The sequence below is a fragment of the Macaca thibetana genome, chromosome 6 (assembly GCF_024542745.1).
Source record: "Macaca thibetana thibetana isolate TM-01 chromosome 6, ASM2454274v1, whole genome shotgun sequence".
Taxonomy (NCBI): domain Eukaryota; kingdom Metazoa; phylum Chordata; class Mammalia; order Primates; family Cercopithecidae; genus Macaca; species Macaca thibetana.
Window position 1 is genome coordinate 101,762,658 of NC_065583.1, and position 26,411 is coordinate 101,789,068.

Here is a 26,411-nt window from a genome sequence, read left to right on the forward strand (position 1 = left end):
GCCTAGATTCATGTTTGTTTATCCACTATCTGTTTCTCTCACCTTTCTCAGCAGCACTCTGCCTTTTCACTGTGGGGCAGACTCTGAAGCCAAACTCCCCTGCCACACACACCCCAACCGGTTGTGTTGTCTTGAAAATAGAACATTTTTCTATTCCTCTCTTTCCTCACCTTTCTTCACCTGTCAAATGGGAATAACAAAACCTACCTCCTTGGGTTGTGGTGAGATTAGATGATTTGATGTGCTTAACGGTTCCCACAATGCCAGCCATTGTGTAAGCATGGAATAAATCGGATGGGCTGCTACTTCTCATTGGAAAACTCACATCCTTTTCTCATTACATCTGCTTAGTTTAGGTAGGGGGTCATCAGATCAACTTTTCAGGTAACAGGTGAGGACTTCCGAGAGGTGTCACAAAATGAACAAAAACTATTTAGCAGCAAGTCAACACCCTGGGCTCCAATTTTGTGAAACAGATGCACAAAGTAACATTTATGGCTCTGAGATCAGTCTCTCCATAAAAGGCTTCGAACCACAGGGACTGCCACTTGTACTTGCTGAGTTAATTGTTAACACTTTGTGACATTTTAACTCTGTGACCTCTAAAGTATATTAAATGTCCTCTCAATGCCCATTAAGTATTGAAAAGCATATCCTCCTAAATGAACAATGGCATATAATGAATCCCTTAAAAGCAAAAGACCAGCTCTGTTAATCAAACTTTCTTAGTTTGCAATCACTGCCCTAGTCTGATCCCTCTTAAAGACATTACAAGAAAACACTTTGTTTTGAGACATTTCTAGAGAAAATCCATTAAGATCAATGATCGAGTTTTTAATTTTATAAAGGGCTGGTGGAGTTTTGGGTTTTTGTGTGTTGTGTGGTGTTGTGTTGTTTCTGTCTTTTAGACATACAGTAGCCTTTTTAGTAGTTACTGAACTAAAACTCTTGATACAGGAATGAAAGTTAATCATCAATTTAAACACAACAGCCATCATTTTTGTTTTTGTTTTTTGGGCTTTTTTTTTCTTTTTTTTTTTTTTTATGTTGCCTAGGCTGGATTCGAACCCCTAGGCTCAAGTGATCCTCCCGCCTCAGCCTCCCGAATGGCTGTAATCTTTGAGGTGATTTTGGAAGACGATAGCATCTTTTAAGGAGGACATCTGAGCACGTTGTACAGTAAGAAAAACTTGGTAATTTCACTGAAACATGGCAGCTTTGAAAAATCTAAATAAGTTTCATTGTCCTGTTTGTTAAAATAGCACATTAAAAAATATTGTGAAGAGCTGGCAGGATGCTTCTGACAGCTGAGTGGGAGGCTCCTGGCTACAGACCATGGTGCTGAGCTGATAGTTCTCTAAGCTCATCTGTTTAGTTTGAAAAAAGGGGAAAAGAACTGAATTGAAAAGGGGAAAACCACTCATAAAGAGAAATCTGTTTGACACATAGAAAAACATTTGACTTCTTTTTCTTCTATACCTGGCTGCTGGTATGAGGCAAACAACTCTCAAGAAGAGAGGGAGAGAAATCCTATTTTTAAATTTAAAAAAAAAAAAAAAAAAAAGAGGAGACCCTTTGGTTCCATGGCTCCTTCCACCTCCTCAATCTCCAAGCAAGTCATAAAGCTTCAGATGGAAATGCACAGAAATGAGATGCTCGTCTCATGCTCAATTTCAGAGTCTAGCTGTAACATTTTACAACTAATACTTTTGTTTTTCCAGTTACATGTCTTTGCATGCAAAATCTTTTGTATATATCATTACATACAAAACAAACAAGCAAAAACTGCCATATTTCATCTAGGTAATTAATATATTAAAATGCTTACCAGCCACTTGTTTTAACATCTGGTCACTTCTTGCCGAGCTGTCATCATAATGTTCAAAAAGGGAAAACGCAGCAGGCATTTTCTCTAAAGAAGCAGTGCTCTCCATTGCAGAAAGCAACCTATCAGGGGAATAGAGCTCTACATAAGTCAAAAAATTATTAACATACGGAATGAAAGTGAAAAACAGTTGTTCAAAATGAAGCTGGTGTTGGTAGTGGTGGTTTGCATAAGGCAGGGCCTCTCACTCTATCCAAAAAAGGATTTAAAGCTTTAAAGTCTTGAAATATATGTCTAAAATCTATTCTTAGACAACTGGTAATATTGGAAATTTCATTCCTATATCCTCTAGTTAGAAAAGATTCTATCAAGCAATACAGTCTTAAGTGTTTTACCTATAAAGTTGGTCCTAAAAATTACTTCATTTTAGTGATTATTTTCTTTATTTCCTAAAGAGAAAGGATTTATATCCAAAGCTTTTCATACCCACTGAGGTTTCAAAGGATAAAAATGCTAAGAGCATATCCAGAAACTTATACACTGTAGATGTCTTTGTTCTCAAACCTCAATATTAAGCTTCAAATCATTTTTTCATTCAAAACATGTTTACCTACTATGTCCCAGGCATTGTGCTAGGTACTGGGGAAAGAGCAATGAGAGAGGATAAAGCCTACCATTCATAAAAGACTAAACAAACCACAGTTTATAAATCAACAGCTTTATGGAACTCAACACCCTCATTAGTTGGAATGCCAACTGATGCTAAGTCTGAGTATTTGTATCCAGATGAAATGTGGATTTAAACAAACAGCGACAAAAAGGTTAACTCTGAAGGGGAAAGAGGAAACAGAGAGTTTGCAAAAGAATTTATTTTTAGCATGAGAGGCCTCCAAGTAGATTAGCAGCTCTCCTCTGTTCACCTCTCTCACACAGGACTGGAATTCTCTTCCAGCAACTCAGTCGGTTGCAAGGAACTGCGTCGGCTTCATTTCCATGGACGTCTTGGTTTTCCCAGCAGACCCACTGCACTTGCTGTTGGAACTTTGTTCTCCCAGACACTTGCTCAGCTCCTTCCTTGACTTAATTGAGATCTCTGTTCAAATGTCAGCTCCTCAGAGAGTACGCTACTAATACAGCCTTGCCTGCCCCCTTCATTCTTCGCTAGGCTTTGTTTTACTTCCCCAGACTTATCACAGCCTCTTCGGTTTTTGTCTGTCTGCTTCACCAGAATAGCATTTATAGGCGGGAAAGGACTTTGTTTTGTTCCCTACTGTATTCTAATGCATTACTTGGCACATAGTGGGCATTTAATAAGCATATTTTGAATAAATAAGAGGCCAATAGTTTTGTGTGGGCGAGGATATCAGGATCTCAGGGATGGTGGATTTATGGTCAGCATGAAGGAAAAATATTATAAAACAAAACTGAATATTTAGAGTGACTTCTACACTTACTACTGTCGGAAACAATAAAATTCACTATCATTTGATTTAGGGGAGGTGGTTCCAGAGGGGCTTCAAAGAGGAGGTAACATTTGGGCTGGGTCTTAATGAGTGGGAGTTTCCTAGGCAGAAGAGAGAATAAGTAAGAGCGTTGCAGACAGAAGAAGGGCATGAACCCAGGCATGGAGATGTGGCCAAGTACAGCACGTTCGAGGGCCAGAGGGCACCGTGGGAATTGAGAAACACAGACGGTTAGGGATGAAATAGCAAAGTGCTTTGTGGCTTGACTATGAAGAGCCTTTCATACCCACTGAGAGTTCAATTTTGTCTTTTAAGGCAGGGAGAGCCACAAAATTGTTATAAAAGGGAAATTTAGACGACTGTCTTGGCAAGTGTCTAAGGAAGGATCAGGGCAAGCAGAGGAGACAGGTCTGAGGTCAGGCGGGAGAACCCCACAGGGTCTAGATGAGGGAAGACAGCACCAGCCTAAATTAAGGCTGTGGAGATGGAGAGGGTGGAAATGATAGGCTCAGAATGAACAAAAATGGTGCCCCATACATGCACCAAGCCCTCTAAAAATACACATCACTGATGTGTATTAATGTAGGACATTTCGTAGCACAAAAGCTGATTGTAGGTACCACGAGCAAAATGTTCGAGTTTTCCCTTATGCACTGACCTATTCCAGTTTAACATCAGCATATGAAAAGGCAAGCAGACACCCTTTTAGAAGCAGGTCTTACAACGGTTGCAACTCCTTTTCATTATCATAACACAAAAGAGCAAAACGGAGAAAAAAATGAATCCCCTCAACAGAACAGCATTTTCTAAGTAAATGTGTTTTTCAAGATATGCAAATGTTGAGTCTAAATATGCTTGACAGCATTCCTTAATTTAAGCATTTTTAGTGTTGAGAAAAATCATTTAATATACAAGCACTGCCTTTAGAGATATAATGTGAAAGGCGGGAGAAAAAGTGGCAAGGTAAAATAAACTACAGCTGACTCTTGAGCAAGACAGGGTTTGGGGCACTGACTCTCTGCACAATTGAAAATCCATGTGTGCCGTCTGCCTCCCCAAAAACTTAACTACTAACAGCCTACTGTTGACTGGAAGCCTTATCAATAAGCCTTACCAATAACCTCAAGAGTTGATTAACACATATTTTGTATATGTATTATGTACTATATTCTTAAAATCACATAAACTAGAGAAAAGAGTTCTTCAGAAAATCATAAGAGAAAATACACCTACAGTACTATACTGTATTTATTAATACCTTAAGTTTACATCATCTCTTTACAAGATGAAGCACCTGAAATGGAAGGCAAAGGTGGCCATAGACCTCAATCTACTGAAAAGATCAAACAATTCAACTTCTTCTTGTAATGTCATGACTTTTCTCTGTTTCCTGGGAAGACATCCATGATCACTAGTGCCACTTCCTATGGGTATCATGGTGTTATTCAAGGTTTATGGTATTGCACTGAATATGGTTTAAAAAAATAGACAAGAACCTTAGGAGATCACTTTTTACTGCAATATGCAGTTTACTGGAGAGACTAACTGCTCATGGGGAGATGATTAGCGTGACACAGTGTTTTAAGCAGAGATTCACAACACTTGAGCTCATTACAAGAGCAACAGGAGGTGGTTACAAAGTTATGAAAGTAGTATGGTAGTAGTATAGCTGTAGAAATTATTTGAGTAGTACAGTATTACTACAGTTAATTTTATGCAGTTATGATTTAATACTGTATCTTTATGTTTGTTTACATTTTTTCCCAACTGCATATGGTGCTATGGACGGTGGTGTTCGTGTAAGTAAGTGTTGATGTTTTTAATTTTTATAATAGATTTGTGTATATTTTATGATAGTAAATGATAAATTAGACTAATATTTACATATATTTTATGTACTTGTGACACACCTAACATTTTCTTAATTTTTCAACATTTCTGGGCTATGCAGTTCATCTTTTAGTTTTTTTCAAATTGTCACACATCTCAAAAAAATTTTCCAATATATTTATTGAAAAAGATTCACATATAAGTGGACCTGCACAGTCCAAACTTGTGTTGTTCAAGGGCCAACTGTAGATAAGTAGCACTTCTTATCAAAAGGAACATCAATAACATCAAGACTTTGAGACAGAAGTTTTCTTGAGGACATGGAAACTTTTTAGTGACGGGGTCCAGCCTCATCAAGTGTGTGCATGTGTACATGCACGTCTGACAGTGCTTTCTTTAATTGTTCACCTTTCTTCACCAAATCCCAGAATTTTGTTGTCTTTTTTCTTTACAGAAAATAATGGTTCGCCCAAGTGTACTCTCCTTTAAGTGACAGGCAGCTTTAGCAAAAAATTAATTCACTGTCAACTGGACAATGAAATAGAAATTAATTAAAATGACACACAGATGAACACATTTAAGCACGAAGCCGAAGAAACAGTATTTACTATTAAGTGGAGGTCAATTTATATTTGCAATATTCTGATGGTTAGAAAGGTAAACACATTCTATTGCATTTTTGCAACTTTTCACTCACCAAATGTTCTTACTGAGCAGTAACTTCTGTGAATAGATAAAATATAAGTAAGCAAATATGCATTTACACGGTCCGGTATAGATGGAATGGCACTGTAAATCCATGTACTTTTTGGATAAAAAGAAATGTCAATAATATTTAGAAAAAATATATAATTTTTTTAAAAATAAATGAAACTGGAGGTGGGCGGATCACTTGGCCTGAGGAGTTCAAGATCAGCCTGGGCAACATGAAAAAACCCCATCTGTACTAAAAATACAAAAAATTAGCAGGGCACGGTGGAGTACACCTGTGGTCCCAGCTACTCAGGAGGATGAGGCGGGAGAATTGCTTGAACCTGGGAGGTGGAGGTTGCAGTGAGCCAAGATCATGCCACTGCACTCCAGCCCGGGTGACAGAGCAAGACCCTGGCTCAAAAAAATAAGGATGGATGGATAGATAGATAGATAGATAGATAGATAGATAGATAGATAGAAAAGATAGATTGGAAACTCAGAATAAGGCCTGGGTATCAGTTTCCAGACCTGACTGGTGTGTCTTACACTCGTCTGTGGGAATTGGTAACAAGCAGATGCCTGGTCTCACTCTGGAAATTTTGACGTAGTGGATGTGGGGTGGGACCTAGCGATCTTTGGTTAAACAAATTGCACAGGTGATTTAGGCACAGCCAGTTTGGGGAACCATTGGGACAAAGGATAGATTGTATAAACCAGAACTTTCAACCCTGGCTGTGCATTAGAATCATCTCGGAAGCCTTAAAAATGCTCAGCTATACCCCAGAGCAGTTAAATCAGAATCTCAGAAGATTCAGGCATCAGCAATTTTAAAAGCTCCCTGTGGAATTCTATTCATAACAGAGCCACTGTTATAGAACACTTATTGATTAATGTCAATCCTAGTATACAAATTATTTTTAAAAACTAACTGGTAATATTCTGTTGAACATAATTTGTTTTAGGTAAATAGGATTCATCTGTGTGATTTCAATTACCTAAAAAAATCATATTTCTAATCTAAATCTTTTTTTGTATTATAATACATTATAGATACAAATTTCTGATTTTATTCTATGCTGTATCACAATTTGAATTGGGATGGAAGTAAACTGAAGACGATATTTACAATTTAGAAATTTACATTTAAAATTACACTGAAAGGAGAAAACATTAGGCTCAAACCAGAAGGAAAGACCTCAGGTCTTGCTATGGGGCAGGAGGAAGAATGTGTCAGATCTGTCGGAGAATTTCAGTATGAGATGCTCCGAAAGATAAACATAAATCTGATGTTACATGTTTTTATAGACAACATGTTTTCTTGTTGAGTGTTTTGCTTTTGGAAAGAATGAAGAATTCTCTTAGATGAAGTGTTAAATACAACAACAAAACAAAACACAATCAAAAGAGGGAGATTCATTTACGTTAGCTGAGCGGAAAGAGAAGAGAAATGCATGACTGTCTTTTGAAGAGAAAATGATAGAACAGTCCATTAAAATTACATAAATCATAAAATTACTCAAGGCAGATATGAATGATTCTTTCAAATACTCATATTTAACCAATGCATCTAAGTATCTGCAAAATGTTCTCTATGCAGTGACAGGAAAGATGGCCTAGATTAGGCTGAAAATGCAGAATATATCTTGAAGAAGCAGTTAAAAATCTACATTATGATAATTGTTATTTAACTAAAGCACATGCAGTTTTCTTTCAAAGCTGTCATTTAGCTTTTAAAAGCACTGTGTCTAAAAGTGAAAACACTGTAGCCCACTAAATATTTTTTAATTGGCAGCTCATTTTCCATAAAGCACCAAAATATTAAAAAGCAAGCATCCAGTCATGCTATTTGCCACTGCATTGTACCATGTTTTATATACCTTTCATTGATTTCCTCAAACGACTTAGGGAGAAAGAGAGAGGAAGGAGGAGGAGGAGGAGAAGAGAGAGAAAGAGAGAGAGAGAGAAAGAGAGAGAGAGAGAGAGAGAGAGAGAAGCTAATTAACAACAGAAAGAAAAAACAACCAGGAGCATTAAGATTACCCACTTTTGAAAATCATAACCCCTCAGCTTCCCTGAGGTTGTTTTTCTCCCAGCCTGGGCAGCAAGGACATAAGTGCTCAGAAGGCAGGGTGCGGGGGAGGGGGAGCGGGTGGGATGGGCAGTGTCAGGACAGGGATGGAGGGTGGTTCATTTGTAGTTGGCTCTGTCTCTGCGATCAGCGGGACTGGCAATGAGTTGCTTATGCTCTGCTTCTCTCTATTCATCAACCAGTGGCTTAGCTTCCAGAACAGAATTCTCTAAAGCAGGAAAAATGACTTAAATGTATTCAATGAGGGATAGATATCAAAAATGTAATCAGTATTTATCTGAGTGATATTTTCTGTGTGCTTTTCTATATTTTCGAATTTTAAAAAATGAGTAATATTACTTATACAAGTAGGAAAAATGCCATCTGTTTTTTTTTTTATTTACAGTTTGCTCTTCTAGAGAGAAGTAAATTATTCTTATTCTTATTGAACAAAGATAAGGTTCTCAGGGAAAAAAAGCACTTAATTAACGTTATGCTTCACAAGCAGTGCCCAATTTATGAATAAGAAGCTTTGCGTTAATTACACACAAAACAATGTAATGAGTTAAGTTCTCTTTGAGAATGGCCATGTCCACTTCACCCAAATTTGCCTTGTCAAGAGCTGTCCCCAGAGGCAAATCAAAAGGCTAACATTGTCCTATTTTGCTTTGCTGTATCTCCAAACTTTTCAAAAGGGTGGGAGGATGGGGAACTTTGAAAGGGAGATTTCCAGTCATCCTAAGAGCCGTGCTTCCCGCTGTGTGACAATTAGGCTTGGAACTGCCTTCAGGGGAAACATCTCTACTATTTCTGCTTAATCCTGGCTTCATGGAGAACCAGCGTCTCACTGAATATTCTAGGGAACTGCAGGGAGCACAGAGGTGTCTCTGCTGGTGCAATTTGAGGAGCACCCAAGGGAATTTCCATGTCTACAAGTTACCTGCTTGAATTAAGAAATCCTGTCCCCAAGAAACCCCTTGTAAAAACACCAACATATTTATTACCTGAGAGGGGTATCCCATTATGTCATCCTTTTGCACACCCAAATGTTACTCCCAGCCCCTTGGCCAGGTCAGAGGGGGAACAGTCCATATGAGTGGTCACTTCAGCCTGGGGAGTGAAGGGGACAGCCGCAGGAGCCAGCTGGCCCTCAGAGGGAAAGCATGGCAGGGACAAGGCTGCTTTCCCTCCCTCTTAGACAGTGACCAATCAATCCAGTGGGACGCAATGGAATGATGATGCTGCAGGCTGTCTCCATGTATCTTTCAGCTGGATCTGGGCATTGAGGCTTTCAGGGTTTGCTGGGCCTTTTCTATAGGCATCAGACATGCCCAAATAATGCTTAAATGCCAGAATTATATAAATCCCACACAGAGATATAAATAATCTTAAGGAATAGTGAAAAATGAAGCTTTAAAAGTAGATGTGCCAGAGTGGGCGCAAGGTGTTTGAGCCCGTTTTACTTGGCACTTACAGTCAGGAAGACAGCCTCGTCAAGCTCCTCTGCTTCTCTCACGATGGTCTCCAGGGTGTCCTTGGCAGTGTCCATGCTCTGCAGAAAGTGGACCATCTGCTCATGCAGGAACTCCATCTTCTTCTTCTTCACTTCCTCAAAGCTCTGGGCTTTCTCATCATACTGTGCTAAAACCTTCTTCATCATTTCCTCATTCTGTTCTTCTAGCCTTTTCTCATTTTTACTACAGTTTTCCTGAAAACAAACATGCAAAAAAGCCCATTTCTGAATGAAACAAGAAATGCATGCTTTTTTTTTTTTTTTTTGGAAACACCAGCCTTTTAAAGAATTGACCTCTGGCATCCTGATCGGAGAATCAGACATTACATGCACAGTTCAAATTTTTAACCTACCAATCCCTTTCACACAATTAGCTTTGCAATAAAGCAATAGAATTTACTATAACAGTATCATCAAGAAAGTTTTAGTTACCATAATACAAACTATATATATATTTGTATGGAAGTCTTGCCCACCTGTACTCACACATGATGAAACTTGAAAATGGCATCACGGTAAGTGAGGATCCCTGGCCTTCAGGTGGTAGAGAAGCATCACTCCACTAAAATCACAGTGCAAGGCAGAAAGCAGCCCAGATATGGAACGGGGACCACCTCTCCAGTGAGATGGCAGATTATCCCATAGTGGGAGAAACTTTGTTGCCTGTCCAGACACACCCAGATGCCTGGCTATCCTCACTAGTGTGGCTAGTAAGATGAACCCAAAATTTACTCTCTAAAAAGGACACCTGGGGACGGGGACACAAGAAACAACTAGCACGTACTAGTTGATCTATAACATGAATTAAGCAGACCTCTCACAAGCAAACCAGGACGTGGAGTGGCCCCAGGAGTAATGGAACTGTGCAGGAGCCTCTGCAGTGGCCTCAGGCCCTCTGCCAGTCCTGATTGACTGGTGAGGGTGCCTGGGCCATCTCTGTATAAGGATGGAGCATTGCTAGTCCCTCTCTTCCCTGCAGAAGGGACAGGAGCCAGCAGCTAAGGGAGCATGAACTCATCAGAGATAGTCGTGCTATGAGAGGCACTCATTGGCCCTGGGCATGGGACACTGGACAGTGACTCAGAGCATTTCTGCAGAGTTAACCCAATGAGAGGCATGAAAACGAGGAATGTACTCTAAGACTTGGTTTCTTATCTATAAAATTGAAACAATAATAATAACACCTATCTCATATAATTGTGAGGATTTGGTCAGGTAAAGCATGTAAAGCATTTGCCCTATTTAAGTGTCTAATAAACGCATGTCTGTTGTTAAGGGCAAATCTTTTATCCATAGGCAGAAAGGAGTCTCACTGATTATGCACAGAGAGATTTTAAGTATCCTCGCTTTGAATGGAACTGAACCAACAATGGCAAACAACACATATGCACAAAATCCCCAAGTCAGATCCCTTCACCTCAGAATCATTTACTTCTGATACTGTGAACAAGCCGGGTTAAGGTAAAATGGGTGTGTTAACTTACCTCAATGGTATTAAAAAAGGATTCTATCTCACTAACAAAGGCTTCAATCCTCAAGGATTTTTCTTGTAAATTTTCTAGAAATTCTGCTAATTGAACCTGAAGAAAAGAATTAAGATATCCTTAGTATATGACATTTAGGAAAAGAACTTCAACCAGTGAGCTCCAAATTCCTTATAAATTTACTATGTTTGGTAGAGACTTACTATACTATATCCACTAACAAGTCAATCCTTAAATTTTCTTTACTGCCTCATCTGACTATAGATAATTCTGTATGATAAACAATGAGGAGGTTTTGAGTGAAAACCTCAAAACAACTACACAAAGACAGTATATCTTCTTAAGTGAACAAAGGACTTTCTTGGTAAATTGATGAGCTCAAAACATACTTGTTTTAATGAACTATGGATTTGAATGCGTTCTCTCTAGTAAGGCCTTGGTTTTTGTATGTTCTGAGAGAGGAGTCGTTTTGCTAAACTGGTCCAATATACCCGAGTAGTTTCTTCACATTTACACCAATGGCCTGAGAAGGTGATCAGAGTGCCACAAGGCCTGAAATCTAGCATACCAACTGATAGAAACTGTCTACTACAGGGACCTAAAAGCGCTAATGACCCTCAAAGGGTTAAAATACTCAAGGGGTAATAGCCAACTAGCGATAGTTATAAACCTAGACAGCAACAGTCAATCTTGCTAAATTTAAAAAATAACGGCCGGGGCGCGGTGTATGGGGTGATAGGAGAGCATGGTACTCACTTTAGCGATAGTTATAAACCTAGCAACAGTCAATCTTGCTAAATTTAAAAAAAAAATAAAATAACAAAGCAGAAAAAATAGCAGAGCTTCAGCTGTCTGATTCACTACCACAGACTGATGGAGATACAACATTGATGGAGGGCTCTTCAGGATCTGGTCTCTACTTCCCTCTATGGCCCTTACCTCTTCTCCACAGCCCCCAGGCTCCAGTCACACAAGCTGAATTTTGTCCTTGCACTCTTTCTCATCTGTGCACCTTCATATGGTATTCCCTGGCTCTAGAATGTTGTCCCTGCTCTTGACTGCTAGAAGAACTCTATCTCATTTAAAGCTCACCCAAGCTTCACCTTTTAGACACCTTTGCTCACATTCCCCTTCCTACCCCACCATTTCCTTCCCAAAAGGTTAGTTTCTCAGAACATTATGCTTTCACAACGTTATATTGATTTTGGGAATCTACGAGTCCATCTTCCTTTTTTCTTTTTTTTTTTCATTCTCAATGATTAGCACAGTTCTTGACACAGAAGAGGAGATAAATTAACAGTGAGAATGCAGGAAGAGAGTGAGTGAATGAAGAAAATAAATAACAGACAAAAGATAAGCACATGATGGGGATGGACTCCGGAGGGGACACAAGGACTTGGGTGATCTGTAACTGCAGCCATCAGCTCCTGGAACAGGCACAAATGCCTGCCCTTAAGATGCTAGATAATTTTCAAGCTACAATTTTTTAAATTGATTTTTATTTTTAAAAAGTTGCCAACTGGCCAGCTGCAGTGGCTACTGCCTGGAATCTCAGCACTTTGGGAGGCCTAGGTGGGAAGATTGCTGGTAGCCAGGACTTCGAGACCGACTGGGCAACATAGTGAGACCTTGTCTCCACTAAAAATTTTAAAAGTAGCTGGATGTGGTGGCATGTGTTTGTAGTACCAGCTACTCAGGAGGCTGAGGCGAGAGGATTGCTTGAGCCGAGGAGGCTTCAGTGAGCTATGATGATCACGCTGTTGCACTCCAGCCTGGGCAATAGAGTAAGACCCTGGCAAAGAAGAAAAGAAAAAAGGAAGAAGAGGAGGAGCAGGAGGAGGAGGAGGAAAAGGAAGAGGAGGAGGAAGAAGGGGAGGAGGAGGAAGAGGAAGAAGAAGAGGAGGAGGGGAGGGGGAAGAGGAGGGAGGAGGAGGAGGAGGGAGGAGGAGGAATTGCCAACCAACCAACTCTTACTAATCTTCATGGCTGACTTAATGAAATGAAGGTAGCTCCTTGGCTTTAGTCAACTGGGTTCCCACCTTCTCCTTCTCATACTGTTTACAGAAGATCAAGAATTAAAAAAAAAATCTTTAAAAATGATTTTAAGGCAGGAGATGTTGTATCTGTCTACTTACAAAATTTGTTTTAAATTGATCATACTTAGATGATTACTTTTTAATATCTAAAACTCATAGAGCTAAATAAAACATATTAAGAAGGCCAAAAAAATTCAGTCTTCTTTCGGCTGGCAATGCTCAGTAGTTGTGGGTTAAAACAAAGTGTCACCACAGAACGGGGCCCACTTCCACTGGGGCTTATGCATCTGATGTCTGAGATTTCACAAAAGAAGTTGCCCTACTCCCTAATCCCAAACTTTAACAAGTAAAATTTCAATAAAATTCTACCCTGGAGAACTAGAACCAATATCAGGCAAGTTGAGGATTAATTTGGGTGTAAAAAAATGCCAAGATTCTAATATGTTATCCTATTGAATCAAAATGAGTCTGATAATTCTTTAACAAGGACCTAATTGAATGATCATACTGAAAATCACTACCATTAGCAAGGTACTGAGCCAAGCAGTATGCGTATACAGTCAAGAATATGAGCTCTGGCATCAGAAAGATCTGGGTACCAGCCCCAGTTCCACCTTCCATGACCTTGGGCAAATCATTAAACCTCTCTGAGACGATTTTATTATCTGCAAGTTGATGACAGTGATAGGGCTGTCAGAAAGATTAAAAGATATCCTGTATATAAAGAACTTAAGACTGGGCATGGTGACTCACACCTGTAATCCCAGCACTTTGGGAGGCCAATGCAGAAGGATTGCTTGAGCCCAGGAGTTCTAGATCAGCCTGGGCAGCATAGGGAGACCCTGTCTTTACAAAAAAATTTTCTTAATTAGCCCAGGGTGGCAGTGCATAACTATACTCCCAACTATTTGGAGGCTGAGGTGGAGGGATTACTTGAGCCTGGGAGGTTGAGGCTGCAGTGAACTGTGATTACGCCGCTGCACTCCAGCCTGGGTGACAGAGCGAGACCCTGTCTCTCAAAACCAAAAACAAAAACAAAAAATAGTGCATGGCACAGAGTAAGTGCTCAATTGTTATTGTTATTTAGTAATTTTAGATAATTCCAGCTGCCCTATGGAGAATGGATTAAAGAGGTAAGAATGGTGAGACCAGTAAGAGGGCTATCGAAAGGTAGAGGAGAGTCTCAAAGACTACATTCCAACAGCATCTTGGGGAAGTGGAATATTTATACTCACTTAAAGGAGGACATGTGTTGGGACTAACTTATCTAGAACATTGGGGTCCTACAGACATAGCCAGAAAGAATGCAAAAAAATTTCTGCTTCTAACATGAATTTTATAAATTAAAAGGAAATACAAAGAAAGTAAAAATTTAAACTGTCTTAATGTATTATTTATATATAACTTGCAATGAAATGTCTCAATGTAATGTAAACGTGTCTTTTTAAAGGATGATATTGTAGATAATATGGAGGAAACTGTGTTTTTTGCAGTTTTTTGCTCAAAGGTAATTTCTAAAATTTCAAATTATTTGGCATTTTTGGTAATGTTAAGGGCTATTGCCACAAAGTACCAAGCTCCCCAAGGGCAGTGACCCTGTGTTGTCTATCGTGCTAGCCCCTAGGCCTGGAAAAATGTGTGGCACACAGTGTACACAGCTGTCTTCAGTATCTGCAGAGGACTGGTTTCAGGATGTCAGCAGATACCAAAATACACAGATGCTCAAGTCTCTGATAGAAAATGGCATAGTATTTTCATATAACCGGCGTACATCGTCTCCTATACTTTAAATCATCTGTAGATTACTTATAATGCGTGATACAGTATAAATGCTACATAAATAGTTATACTGTACTGTTTTTTATTCGTATTATTTTTATTGCTCTATTATTTTTATTTATTTTTATTTTATTTTTGAGACAGAGTCTCACTCTGTCACCCAGAGTGGAGTGCAGTGGTGCGATCTCAGCTCACTGTAGCCTTGACCTCCCAGGCTCAACTGATCCTCCCACCTCAGCTCCTCAGGTAACTTAAACTACAGGTGTGCGCCACCACGCCCAGCTAATTTTTGTATTTTTAGTAGAGACAAGGTCTCCCTATGTTGCCCAGGCTGGTCTCAAACTTCTGGGCTCAAGCAATCCTCCTACCTTGGTCTCTCAAAGTGCTGAGATGATAGGTGTGAGCCACCACACCCGGCCCCCTCTTACTGTTTTGTGCTTTTTTTTTTTTTCCTGGATATGTTTGATCTGCGGTTGGTTGATTCTAAGCACGCAGAACTCAAGGATAAGGAGGGTGGGCTGTACTCAATGAATGTCTGTCAAGCCTACCTTAATTAAATTCTTGGAGAAATATTCTTAGTTTGCTTTCAGACCATTCTGCTTAAAGATCAATGATCAAATATTAATCAACTTTAAAACTGAGAAAATGTAAAAGCAAATTAAATGTGTACACATATATTATTAATTATATGTGTTTTAACATCTATTCACCTTTACAGCACTTATAGCTGTGTCAAGCGTTGAAACCTCATGGTCTTTGTGGGTGCCAAACACCTTGTCAGTGGCAGAAATTGGACATTTGCAGGTGTAACAGTATGTGTCAATCTGGGACTTTTTCAGCTCTTTTTGTGCCTTTTCAGTTACTAACTCAGATGATAATTGGTTTTCTTCTTTCCACTCGCTGCCCAACTCTTTCTGTTCAGCAGATGTACTTTGCTCTGTCTCACTCACAAATTCATTTTCACTGATGTGCTCAAAGGATTCCTTTCCTTGAGATAAGACATCTTCAGGTCTGGATTCTGAAGACAGTTCTTCTGATAAAATGTCTTGAGGAAGCACTTCATAATGCAAGGATTCTGCAAATTCATACTCATCCTGAACAGGGCTATTACGGAGCCTCTCTTCACTTGGCTCAGGTGGGACCAGGATTTTAGGTTCTTCTAGTGGTGTTTCTTGAACATGAGTTGCACCAGATGCAAATTCTTCCTCCGGGAAGGACACTTGTACTGGGACATTCAGATTGACATCTGGACTTGCATTTTCGACTTCATTACCCTGACTGCCTGCTTCATCTGCATGCTCCAGAACATGATGGGTGTCTTCAAATGGAACTGCATAACTTATTTTTTGGGTAGCCACTCTGATGTCCTCTCTGATGGGAGCTTTCTTCTGCATTGCTATATTACCAAGAGTCTCCACATGGCCTACTGATTCTCCTTCCCCATAAACACCTTTCTGTTCTTCCAGACTCTTCTCCCTGCAAATAGTTCCAAACTTTCCCCAAATTTCCCCTTCTGCAGCTATCGGTTGGTATGAATCATCCCTACCAACTCGTTTTTCTTCCAGACCTTGGCCCTGGTCCTTTTGAGTTAGAGATGTGTCATGGAGAATGTCATCTTTGAGTATGTACTTCTCAAAATATATTCCTGTTCCATCATCAGTGTCAGAATTTCTGCTGGGAAATGATGCCTCAGAATTCACACTGTCACCTTCAGAAGCTGTCTCCTCTTCCTTATTTTTCTCTCCAACTGCTTCTTCATACAGATCCTTATATAAAAATGCAAGTGCAGGTGGCTCCTCCAGAAGTTCTGGATTAATGGCTTTAATAGTGGTAGGAAATATCTGGGTTCGTGACAAAACTCCTTCCTCTGCTTCAAATAAAGGCATCCCAAGTGACTTTGAGTCCACATCTCTCTTTACGTCCTTTGAAACATTTCTGTCAGCTGATTTTTGGATACCCAAAGACTTTTGGGTCTCCGGACGAGATAATATATCGTGGTCCTTTTCCGGTCCATAAAAACTTTCATCTAATTTCACCAAGTCATATTCATGTTCTAGTGCACTTTCCACTGAACTTACTGGGAAAGAGATCGCTTCTTCCGTAACTTCCTCTGAGAGTTTGTCTTCAACATTTAATTTCTGTGGAGCTTTCTGTTTTTCTGGGTCTGGGGAGATGTTATAATCAATCAAAGTATATTTTTCAAAATAATCCTCTTCACTGGGAATTGTGGACTGAATAAAAGATAAATCAGTTTCTGAATCTGTGGATGTCTTTTTTTCTGTATGACGAGTTTCCTTTTGTTTACTTTCTTTCAATGATGTAACTTTTTCATCAGAATCTTCTAACCTGCTCTTTAATGTTTTGTGACAAGCAACTGTTTCACTATCATCACGGAGTGGTACGGTTTTAAATGAGGCTTTCTCTTCCAAATATTCTAACTTATCTTGCATTTGTTCACTTTCTTCCTGATCGATTGAAGAAATAAAGGCAGGAGCATGAATATTCAATATCTCACAGCCTTCAGAAATGATACTAAAGGCAGTCTTCTGATCTTCTGAAAGTCCAGCTGGCTTACTAGTCACTGTAAAGTCTTCATCTTTTGCATATGTGTCTTCAGGCTCTTTGGACATTTCTTTATTAGAAACCATTTTATCAGCATTGCTTGCTGATGCACTATATATAAATTGAGCATAGTTGCTTTTTGCTGAAGACAGTGGTTCCTTTACATGGGTATCTTCCACAGCCTCCAAGTGGTGCTTTGAAACAAGAACAGATTGTTTAGGCACATCGAATGTGTCATCTTTAGATGTCTGAATAGTATGAACTGTATGCCTTTCTGGAGTCAATTCTGATTGTGGCATTTCTTGTTTCTTCATTGCATTAATTTCTGGAGAAGCTCCTGAAACTAGAGTTTGTGGTTTTACAGATGACAGCAAATATGGTGGTGTTTCTGAGCTCTTAGTTTCATCAAAAGGATAAGCTAAAGTTCTTTCGGATTCTTTAGTTGGAAATCCTTGTTTCATACTTTCTTTTGTGATATCTACTGAACCACCTTTCAATAGCTCTGACTCTCTGAACTGTTCTTTTTCTTCACTGTGATCTGGCATATCTCTGCTTGACTTTTCTAATACTAGATTTCCTTCCTGAGATAAAGAGTGGTTCTCTATTTCATCACGACAAGGAAGAGCCACCGGCAGGAAAGTCTTGGTTTTCTCCACCAAAACTTTACTTTCTTCTAAAGGATGTGGTTGGGTTGCTACTGCCTTTGCTTCTCTGATTTCTGGGTGAGCGTCTGAGAGCACGGCATCTGATTTTTCAGTAACTGATGTAGCTTTAACTAATGAAAATGATTGAGTTTCACCCAAAGAATGACCTAAAGAGATATTTGATTCTTTAATCATAGACTCGGCTACATTCACAGAATAAGGCTGATGTTCCTGCTTCTTCTTTTCTTCCAAAAGCACATATACCTGATTTTCTTTTTCTTCACCTTTCTCCTTTTCAGAACCAACAATGATTTTGGGTCTTTCACTGTAGTCTTCATTTTGATAGAAGTGCTGTGGCATAGCATTGGCTTTTGATTCTTCCAGTTCAGTAGATCTAGATCCATGTGTAATTTGTGTCTTCCCTATTTCATTACTATCTCTAAGCTCTAATGGGGCCACGGAGTCTTGTTTTTCTGCCAGCACCTTCTTTTCTGCCAAGGTATATGATCTGTTTTCCAAATTATCTTTCGTCTCAGTTGGACTAACAGACCTGAGTTTTGTTTCTTCTTCAGAAATTTTCAAGGAAGTAGGATTTTGCATTTCTTTCTTTAGTCCGTCTTCACTGAGATCAACTAAACTGCCTTTTGATTCTTCTACTGGCAAAATAATTGACTCTGATTTCTCTGATTCCTTTGTGATATTTTTACTTGCAAAGTTGGAGGAAGCCGATTTTGGCTGTTGTGGCACCTTATCTACTACATCAAATGAAAGGAGTGATTTTTCTTTTTGATCACTTCTTGGCTCTTCCTTAAAAATAGAAATATTCCATTTAGATGGAGGAGCAATTGCTGGCTTCTGGACTCTTTTACTATCAGTAACATGAAGAGGAACAATAGTTTTGGCTTCTTCCATAATCAGTTTCTCACCGATTAGTGAATAAGGTTGAATTTCAAGATGTTTCTCACCATCAGCAGAAGTAACTACTGAGTTTATGTTCACTTCCTCTGAATTGTCTGAGATTTCTTTTTTTCCATAATCTTCCCTAGACACCTCAGAAATGGATTTTGGCTGTTGTAAATCTTCTACATTTGACAAAATTATGGATTTTTCTTTAACGTTTTGACCTTCACCAGATTTTACTAAAGTACCTCGGGATTCGTCAGCAGTTTTGAGTTTTACCTCTGATAATGAATGATCAGCTTGTTTCTCAGCTACATTAAAATTGGTGGGAATTGTACCTTCAGGTTCTATCACAGTCACTGCTTTTTCTACAGATGGGCTTGGCAGTGTTTCTAAGTCTTCTTGTTCAGCAACTTTCCTATCTGGAGTGCTTGATCCAAAAAACAAGCTGGACATCCATGATTTGAAAGATGAAATTCCTTTCTTTCCCTTTTCCTGAGGAAGGTCTGGCTTAGCCACTTTTGGCTGTGTAGGTGGCTTTTCTGTCACCTCAGGTGACTCTGGGGATTGAGGTTCTTTTGAGTGGAGTGAGGAGATGGGTTTTCTTTGTGTGGGTATTTTCACTTCAGGTGCTGGTTTCTTTTCCTCATCAGCATCATCAATAACCTTCAACTGAACCATTTTTGATTCTTCCAGTGGCTTCTCTCCAGAAAAAGGAGGTGTGCTCCTGTGTGCTTCTTTTTCATTGCCCAGTGCCGGTTCCACACCTTCTGCCAGGAAATGGGTTGTTTTGACAGAAGAGGGGATTGTTTCTGACTTCACCTGTTCCACTGATAGGCCAGACACTGGTTTCTGGAGGAATCTTTCAGGAGGTAGTTTAATTTTTTCCTGGCTATCTTCTTTGGAAGGCCAGGAAAACTCTGTGTTTGCTTTCTCCAATAGCAAACTTTCACTCTCCATCAAAGAATGACTCTCCTTCTTCTCTGCTATATTTCTCTCTACATTTCCAGCGAGGACAAAAGACTTTGGTTCTTCAGCCAGCTTTAGTTCTTCAGAAGAGTAACTTTTACATGATAAGGTCTCTACATTACCACTGGAAGTATCAAGAGCAGATACTGCTTCTTGTGATGACAAATGAGATTCTTCAGCAGAATGAGGCAAGACCTGCTTTCTCACTTCATATATATGGTCTATACTGGACACAGCAGCCTTGAGCTGCTCTGGCCTCAGCTCATTGCTGCCAGAGGAATCCAGCTGCACAGATCCTGCTATTCTCTCTTCGTGTTGACTAGCCACATTTTCTGGCTTTCCCAACATCCAGTTTTCATCCTTTGGAGAAATAAAGAATTCTTCCATTTTTGTTTCTTTGATATCTGCAGGCTTGGTTGTCATAAATGATTTTGATTGTTCCAAAGGCAAATTCTCTTTCATAAATGAAAACTGCTTAATATCCAGATCTTGTTTATCTGCAAAAGAGGTGCTTACATCAGGCAATTTAATAGTTTGATCTGAATGAAGTGCTTTTTCTGTCTTTTGTTCCACAAGGTCAGAAAGAGCAATCTTTGATGGTTCTGTTACACTCTGGAGTAGCTGAGATGAATCTGGGTGGCCTGTTTCTTCACTTAGCTTAGCTACAATATCTCCCATGACTTGTGCCTTCAAATTTCCAGTTGGTGGTAATGGGCCTATTTCTTGATTTCCTCCCTTTTTAAAGTCAGCTGGATGGCTAACCTCCTCTGATAATCCTTTTAAAGAAAAAGTAAATGGCTGAAATTCTTCTGGGTTGTCTCCTTCAGCTACAGAAGCAGGTGGTTCTTTCAACTCTAGGCTGACGATCTTGGGAGAGAAAGGTTTAATTTCTTCATTCTGAGATTCCTCCCTAAGCAATGATGAAAGCTCTGAAGTTGTAGGCATTGTAGCAGATGCATAAAGTTCTCTATTTTCTTCTTTTCCTTCTCTGCTCCTAAGCTCAGCTGGGTCTTTTTCTAAAACAGAATCCCCTGTTTCAGTTACGGGAGACTTTGCTTGTTTTGTACCGATGGATCCACTTTGTCTACCTAAACCACTAGCAAATTCTGACCCAGCATTTGGTAATTCCAACAGTTGGTGTGGCTTGTTTTTCTTCTCAGGTTCCAAAGACAGCTCTGCCAAAGCAATGTCTTGTTTTTCTGATGGGAAGTCTCCCTGGTCTGTAGAAGATACCTCCACTGCCTGTTTGTTCTTATCATCACTGAGGAGCAGTAATGTTGGAGCTAAACCTGATGCTGAATTTTCCAACTCAGGAGATGAACTTGCTATTTCCTCATCTTTGCCTTTTGGAATTATATGTTTGGATGCAGGTGACACATTTTGTGATGAAGGAAGTTCAGTTTCTTCCTTCTTTATCTCACCCCATAGGCTGAGTGAAAGCTCATGTTCAGGCCCTAACACCTCTGAGGTAGACACCAAGCTCTTTTTCTCTGATGAAACCAAATGCTCAGAGTCGCGAACTGTAGAACATGAAAGACCTTGTTTATCTTCTACCCTTGCTTCCTCAGATTCGTCTGAATATTGAGAAGATGATGTTTTGATTACTGGCAACCCAGCTTTAACTTCTTTGGCTTCAACTTCTGACAAAACAGAATGCTCTGCTATAGAGGAGACACTTGGAGGTGAATCAAATTTAATTTCCTTCTCTGCTTCTGACCAAGCTAAATGTTTGGATGAAGTTTCATTGGGAGAAGCACCTTTAATTGCCACCTTGTCTTCTTCTGCAAGAACTGAATGCTCATCTGTAGATGCTACCAGTGGTGGCAAACCACTTCCTAATTCACCCTTTCCTACTTTTGTTAAGACTGGATGACCTACAGGAGTGACAAGAGATGAATCTGTTGAGATTTCTTCTTTTACTACTTTGGTTAAGTTTGAATCAAGCTTAGTTACAGATGCTGTGGTTGTTGAGGAACTGGGTTCCATTTCTTTTTTAATTTCTTCTGACAAAGCTGAAAATGCTAGTGCATGTGGACCATGTTCAACTTGCTTTTCCACTCCTGAGGAAGCTGAATGAAGCACTGTAGGTGTAGTTGTTATTTTAGAATCATGTTTCATCTCCATTTTTGCTGCTGATAAAACCTCAGGTCCAGATAAAGATGTTTCCTTTAGAGGTGAACACGGTTTTATTACTTCAGGCTCTTTCTCAGACAACTTTCTCTGTTCTAGTTCAGAAGTCACATTTAGAACTAATTTGGGCTTGACACCCTTCTTTGGCTCACCTACCACATCAGGCAAAACTGAATATTTCATCTCAAACCCTGGAATATTTGGAGGCTGAGGCTCCATTTTTTGATCCTGTGATACATGTGCTGTAGCTTCTTGAGAATCAGGCACAATTTCTTCCTTTCCGACTTTTGACAAAGCCATCTGTTCATCTGCAGCTTTTAGAGTGAGTGCTGCTGTGGGTTCCTGTTCTTTCTTGATTGCAGGGACTGAATCAGGTAAAACCAAATGTGGAGATGCAGGTTTGGTTTCTTCCTTTACTATAGATGATTGTGCAAGTAAAGAAGCAGGTATTGCAGTTACTGATGAACTTGCCTCCCTTTCTCCCTTCTTCACTTCACTGGTTAAATGTGGAGGAATCAAGTCTTCAGACTCAGGCTCTAAATATGCTTGAGTTTTCTCCTTCTGTGCCAAAATTAGATATTCAGATACAGATGTTGAGGTTGTTGGAATATCTGGCTTAATTTCTGCTTTCTCTGATTTATCTGTTGAAGGCGGCAGACTCAAGTCTTCAAGTGGAGATATCAAAGGGAAAGTTTCAGATTTTTGCTTCTGTGATGAACTGAACTGCTCAGATACAGGTGTAGCAGCTGTAGATCCAATGTCTTCCTCATCTACTTCTGAAAAGCAGGAATACCCTGAAGCAGACACTGCAGTTAATAGTGAATCAGGCTCAAGTTCATTTTTCTCTGTTTCTGAGATTCTGAATGGAGGGATTGAAACTTGTGACGCTGAGTCTGGAGAGAACAGTTCCGCTTCTTCAGTGTCTTCATCTGACAAAATAGTGTGCTCAGATGGCGATGTTAAACATATTGGAGAATCGCACTCAAATTCTCTTTTCTCTGCTTCCTGGGTTGCATACGGTGGAAATGAGAATTCTGACGCAAATGCAGAATCTGGAGAAAAAGGTCCAATGTCTTCTTGATCTTCCTCTGATAAATTCGTGGGTGAGGATGCACCTTTTAGATTTAGAGATCTGTGGACAATTTCTTCCTCCTGTGCCTCCGGTGTTGCATATGGTGGTACTGAAAATTCAGAAGCAGACGTGGAAGAGGGTGTGTACCGCTCCAACTCGACTGTCTCTTCATCTGATAGAACCACATATTCAGATGGGGTGGCTGAAAGTGGTGGGGCCTGGCATTCAGAAGTCATCTCGGTTGTGTGTGGTGGGAAAGAGTGTTCAGATGCAATGACCGAATCTGGGGAAGATGGTCCAATGTCCTCCTTCCCTTCTACTGACAGAACTGTGTATTCAGATGCAATGACCGAATCTGGGGAAGCTGGTCCAATGTCCTCCTTCCCTTCTACTGACAGAACCGTGTGCTCAGAAATACCTTTCAGTTTGAATTGGGATGCCTCATCAATTATTTTCTTTTGAGGTTCCTGTGTTGCATTGAGTGGGGCTGCATATTTGGAGATCAACTTTGAATCTGGTGTGAAACATTCACTTCCTAGGTCCTCTCCTTCTGATGGGACCACGTGTTCTGATGTGGCAGTAGAAGGTAGTGGTGACTGGCATTCAGAAGTCTTCTCAGTTGTGGATGGTGAGAGAGAGGGCTCAGCAGCAGAGGTCACAGCTGGAGTAAACGATCCAGTGTCTTCCTTCTCTTCTGATGGAATCATGTGCTCAGAAACACCTTTCGATATTAACGGGGACTTATGGTCAATTACTTTCTTCAGTGACTCTTTTGTTGCCTGTGATGGAACTGAATATTCAGAAGCAGATGTGGAGTCTGGTGTATAACGCCCACTTTCTGAGGCCTCATCTCCTGATAGGACCATGTGTTCTGGTGTAACTGTTGAAAACAGCGGAGACTGACTCTCCAAAGTCATCTCAGTTGTGGATGGTGAGAGCGAGCGCTCAGACGCAGAGGCTGCAGCTGGGGAATAAGCCTCAAATTCCTCATTCTCTTCTTCTGACAAAACTGCATGTTCGGCTATAGCTTCTACATTGGATGGAGAAACTGGCTCACTTTCTCGCTTCTCTAGTTCATGGTTCAAATCCTGTGGTACTGAATACTCTGATACGAAAGCAGAATCAGTAGAAACAGATGCAATTTCCTCTCTTTCTTCCTCAGACAAAGCAGCATTTTCAGGAGTTGATGTTGCCAATAATGGTAGAATAAGCGCCTCTTCTTCGTGCTCCACTTCAGGGGACATATGTGGTGGGAAGGGCTTCTCGGAAACTAATGGGCTTTCTGGGTAATCAAGTTCTATGATCTCTTCTTCTACTAAATTAGAATCTTCAGGTTTAGGGGTAGCAGCTACAGGTAGGGAAGTGTCTATTTCTTCTTTCTCTGGTTCTTCTAACATTAGAGGTTCAGAAAGAGAAATGGATGGCTCAAGCACGTTTTCTTCCTTCTCTCCTTTGACACTGGGATGGGTAGGGGTCAGTTTTGCAGAGACTGGTTCTGCCCTTTCTAGTGAAGTCAGGTCTGGCTGTTCTTGATCTGGGTCCAAACCATCCTGGGTAGATGCTGCCAGATCTGGTAACGCTGCCTCCAGAGAAATGGAATGGTGAGCAGAACACACGTCTTCCTTCTTTACCTCATTAGTAAATGATGGTGAGACTGAAGAGTCATTCTCTGAAGCTGCAGTTCCTGGTGAAGCAAGCTCACATTCTTCCTTTGCTGTTCTCAGGAACACAGTTGCAGGTGTGCCGGGTGTCACAGACGGAGGCTCCACTTCATGTGGTTTTGCTTCATCTTCTGGCTGTTGTGGCACTGACTGTGAATGCCTGAGCTGTATTCCTTGTTCTGCTCTGTCACTACTTGAATAAGAGGGAACTGTGTGCTCCAATGCAGATGTGGCATTTAGGGGAGAATCAGCACAAATTTTCTTTTGATCTTCGTGACTGAACATTGAGGTTAGGGATTCTGATCCTTTGGAGATTGAGCCTCTCCAGGGTGGAGCAACCTCTTTCACTTTATCCTCTATGCTTTGGGCTACTAATTGGCTTGTTTTGGACACTGTATTAGAATCACTATTGTCCAAATCTGGCTCTAGACTAATGGATGCATCTTTCCCTTTCCTATAATGTATTTCTTTAATTACATAACCCTTTGGTAATGTTCCATAAAATTGTAGAGGAATTAATTCTTCTTTAACTGAATTAAACATCTTAATTTTATATTGTACTGTTCCTATGTAGACTGGTCTTAACACTAATGGCTTGTGTTCTTTGTATATTGCCCCAGTGATCGGAGGTGTATTTGAAGGGGTCTTCTTTTTTCTTGCTTTATCATAAACACCAGTATATGACTTCTCTTTCTCCGTGGTTAGTATCTGGCTTGCTGAAGTTAAAGGACTGCCTTTTTTGTTTGTTGGAACATCTTGGGATTCAAATGAATTTCTTTTTTTGTTGCCTTTCCGGCGTAATGATGGTGAACCATGCTTTGACTTATGAGTCCTTTTCCGAACCTTTTTCACTTCATCCACAATAAAGGAAACATTTCCAGGAGGAGAATTCACAGTTGACCCTTCCCGACTACACACACCAGAAGTCTGACTTTCTTCTGAAGCCCAAGGAGTAGATCTACTTGAATTGGTTTCCCAGGTTATCCCACTATCTTCCCTTTGGACTGTCACCATGGAAAATGAGGGGTCAGATATGATACACTCCTGCTTGATCTTTCTCTCTTCATCCTGGTCTGATAACCTGCAGCAAATAATAATATTAATTATATATTATTATAATAAAATAATATCAATTAATTAATAGAATAAGTAAATATATTTTTACCAGGTAAAGGATTAATGTGAAATTAAAATATAGACATCAATATTGCCATCCATGTCAAAAAGAGGGATGTATATCAAATAAAGTTTAAAAACCAAAGTCAGGATACCCAATACAATGACACATCCCAGACTGGAATGACTCACTATTCCACAAACTCAAAAAAGCTAAAGTTAAACATACCACCTTCTCTCATCAGGATTGCCTTCCTGATCTCCTCGGGACGCAGCAGTCACTCAAGCCCACTCTAGTCACTGGGATCTTCATAATAACTCTTGTATCTGTGCTCTCTCCATTACCACGATCACCAACTTACCCAGATTTTCACCACTTCCCTCCTAGTCACTGCCATTAACTTCCTAACTGGTCAGCTGGTATCACAGGTACCTCATTTCCCCTCACTCTCAACCCATTGTGCCCCATCCTCCCAGACTGGCTTTACTAAACAGCTCAGTATGCCACCCCCTGCTTTAAATTCTCAGCAAATTCTTCATACCCACAGAAAAAAAAAAAAAGAAAAGATTTTCAAAATCCTTAGCTCTCTGATCCCTATCTGATATTCTTTCCAAGTATCTACCTGCACCCTATCCCTACAGGTAAATTCCTGTTTTGACAATAAT

At 40.0% G+C, this 26,411-nt stretch overlaps 1 protein-coding gene across 1 annotated transcript in view; it reads right to left on the reverse strand.

The window, feature by feature from the left end:
* Positions 1-26,411, reverse strand: part of CMYA5 (cardiomyopathy associated 5) — a 104,315-nt gene that overhangs the window by 38,634 nt on the left and 39,270 nt on the right. Inside the window, exons 2-6 of the mRNA XM_050795626.1 lie at positions 15,402-25,710; positions 10,877-10,972; positions 9,354-9,587; positions 7,689-7,711; positions 1,829-1,947 (exon numbers count right to left, since the gene is read on the reverse strand). Of these exons, the coding sequence (XP_050651583.1) occupies positions 1,829-1,947; positions 7,689-7,711; positions 9,354-9,587; positions 10,877-10,972; positions 15,402-25,710 (10,781 nt within the window). The remainder of the gene's footprint in view (positions 1-1,828; positions 1,948-7,688; positions 7,712-9,353; positions 9,588-10,876; positions 10,973-15,401; positions 25,711-26,411) is intronic.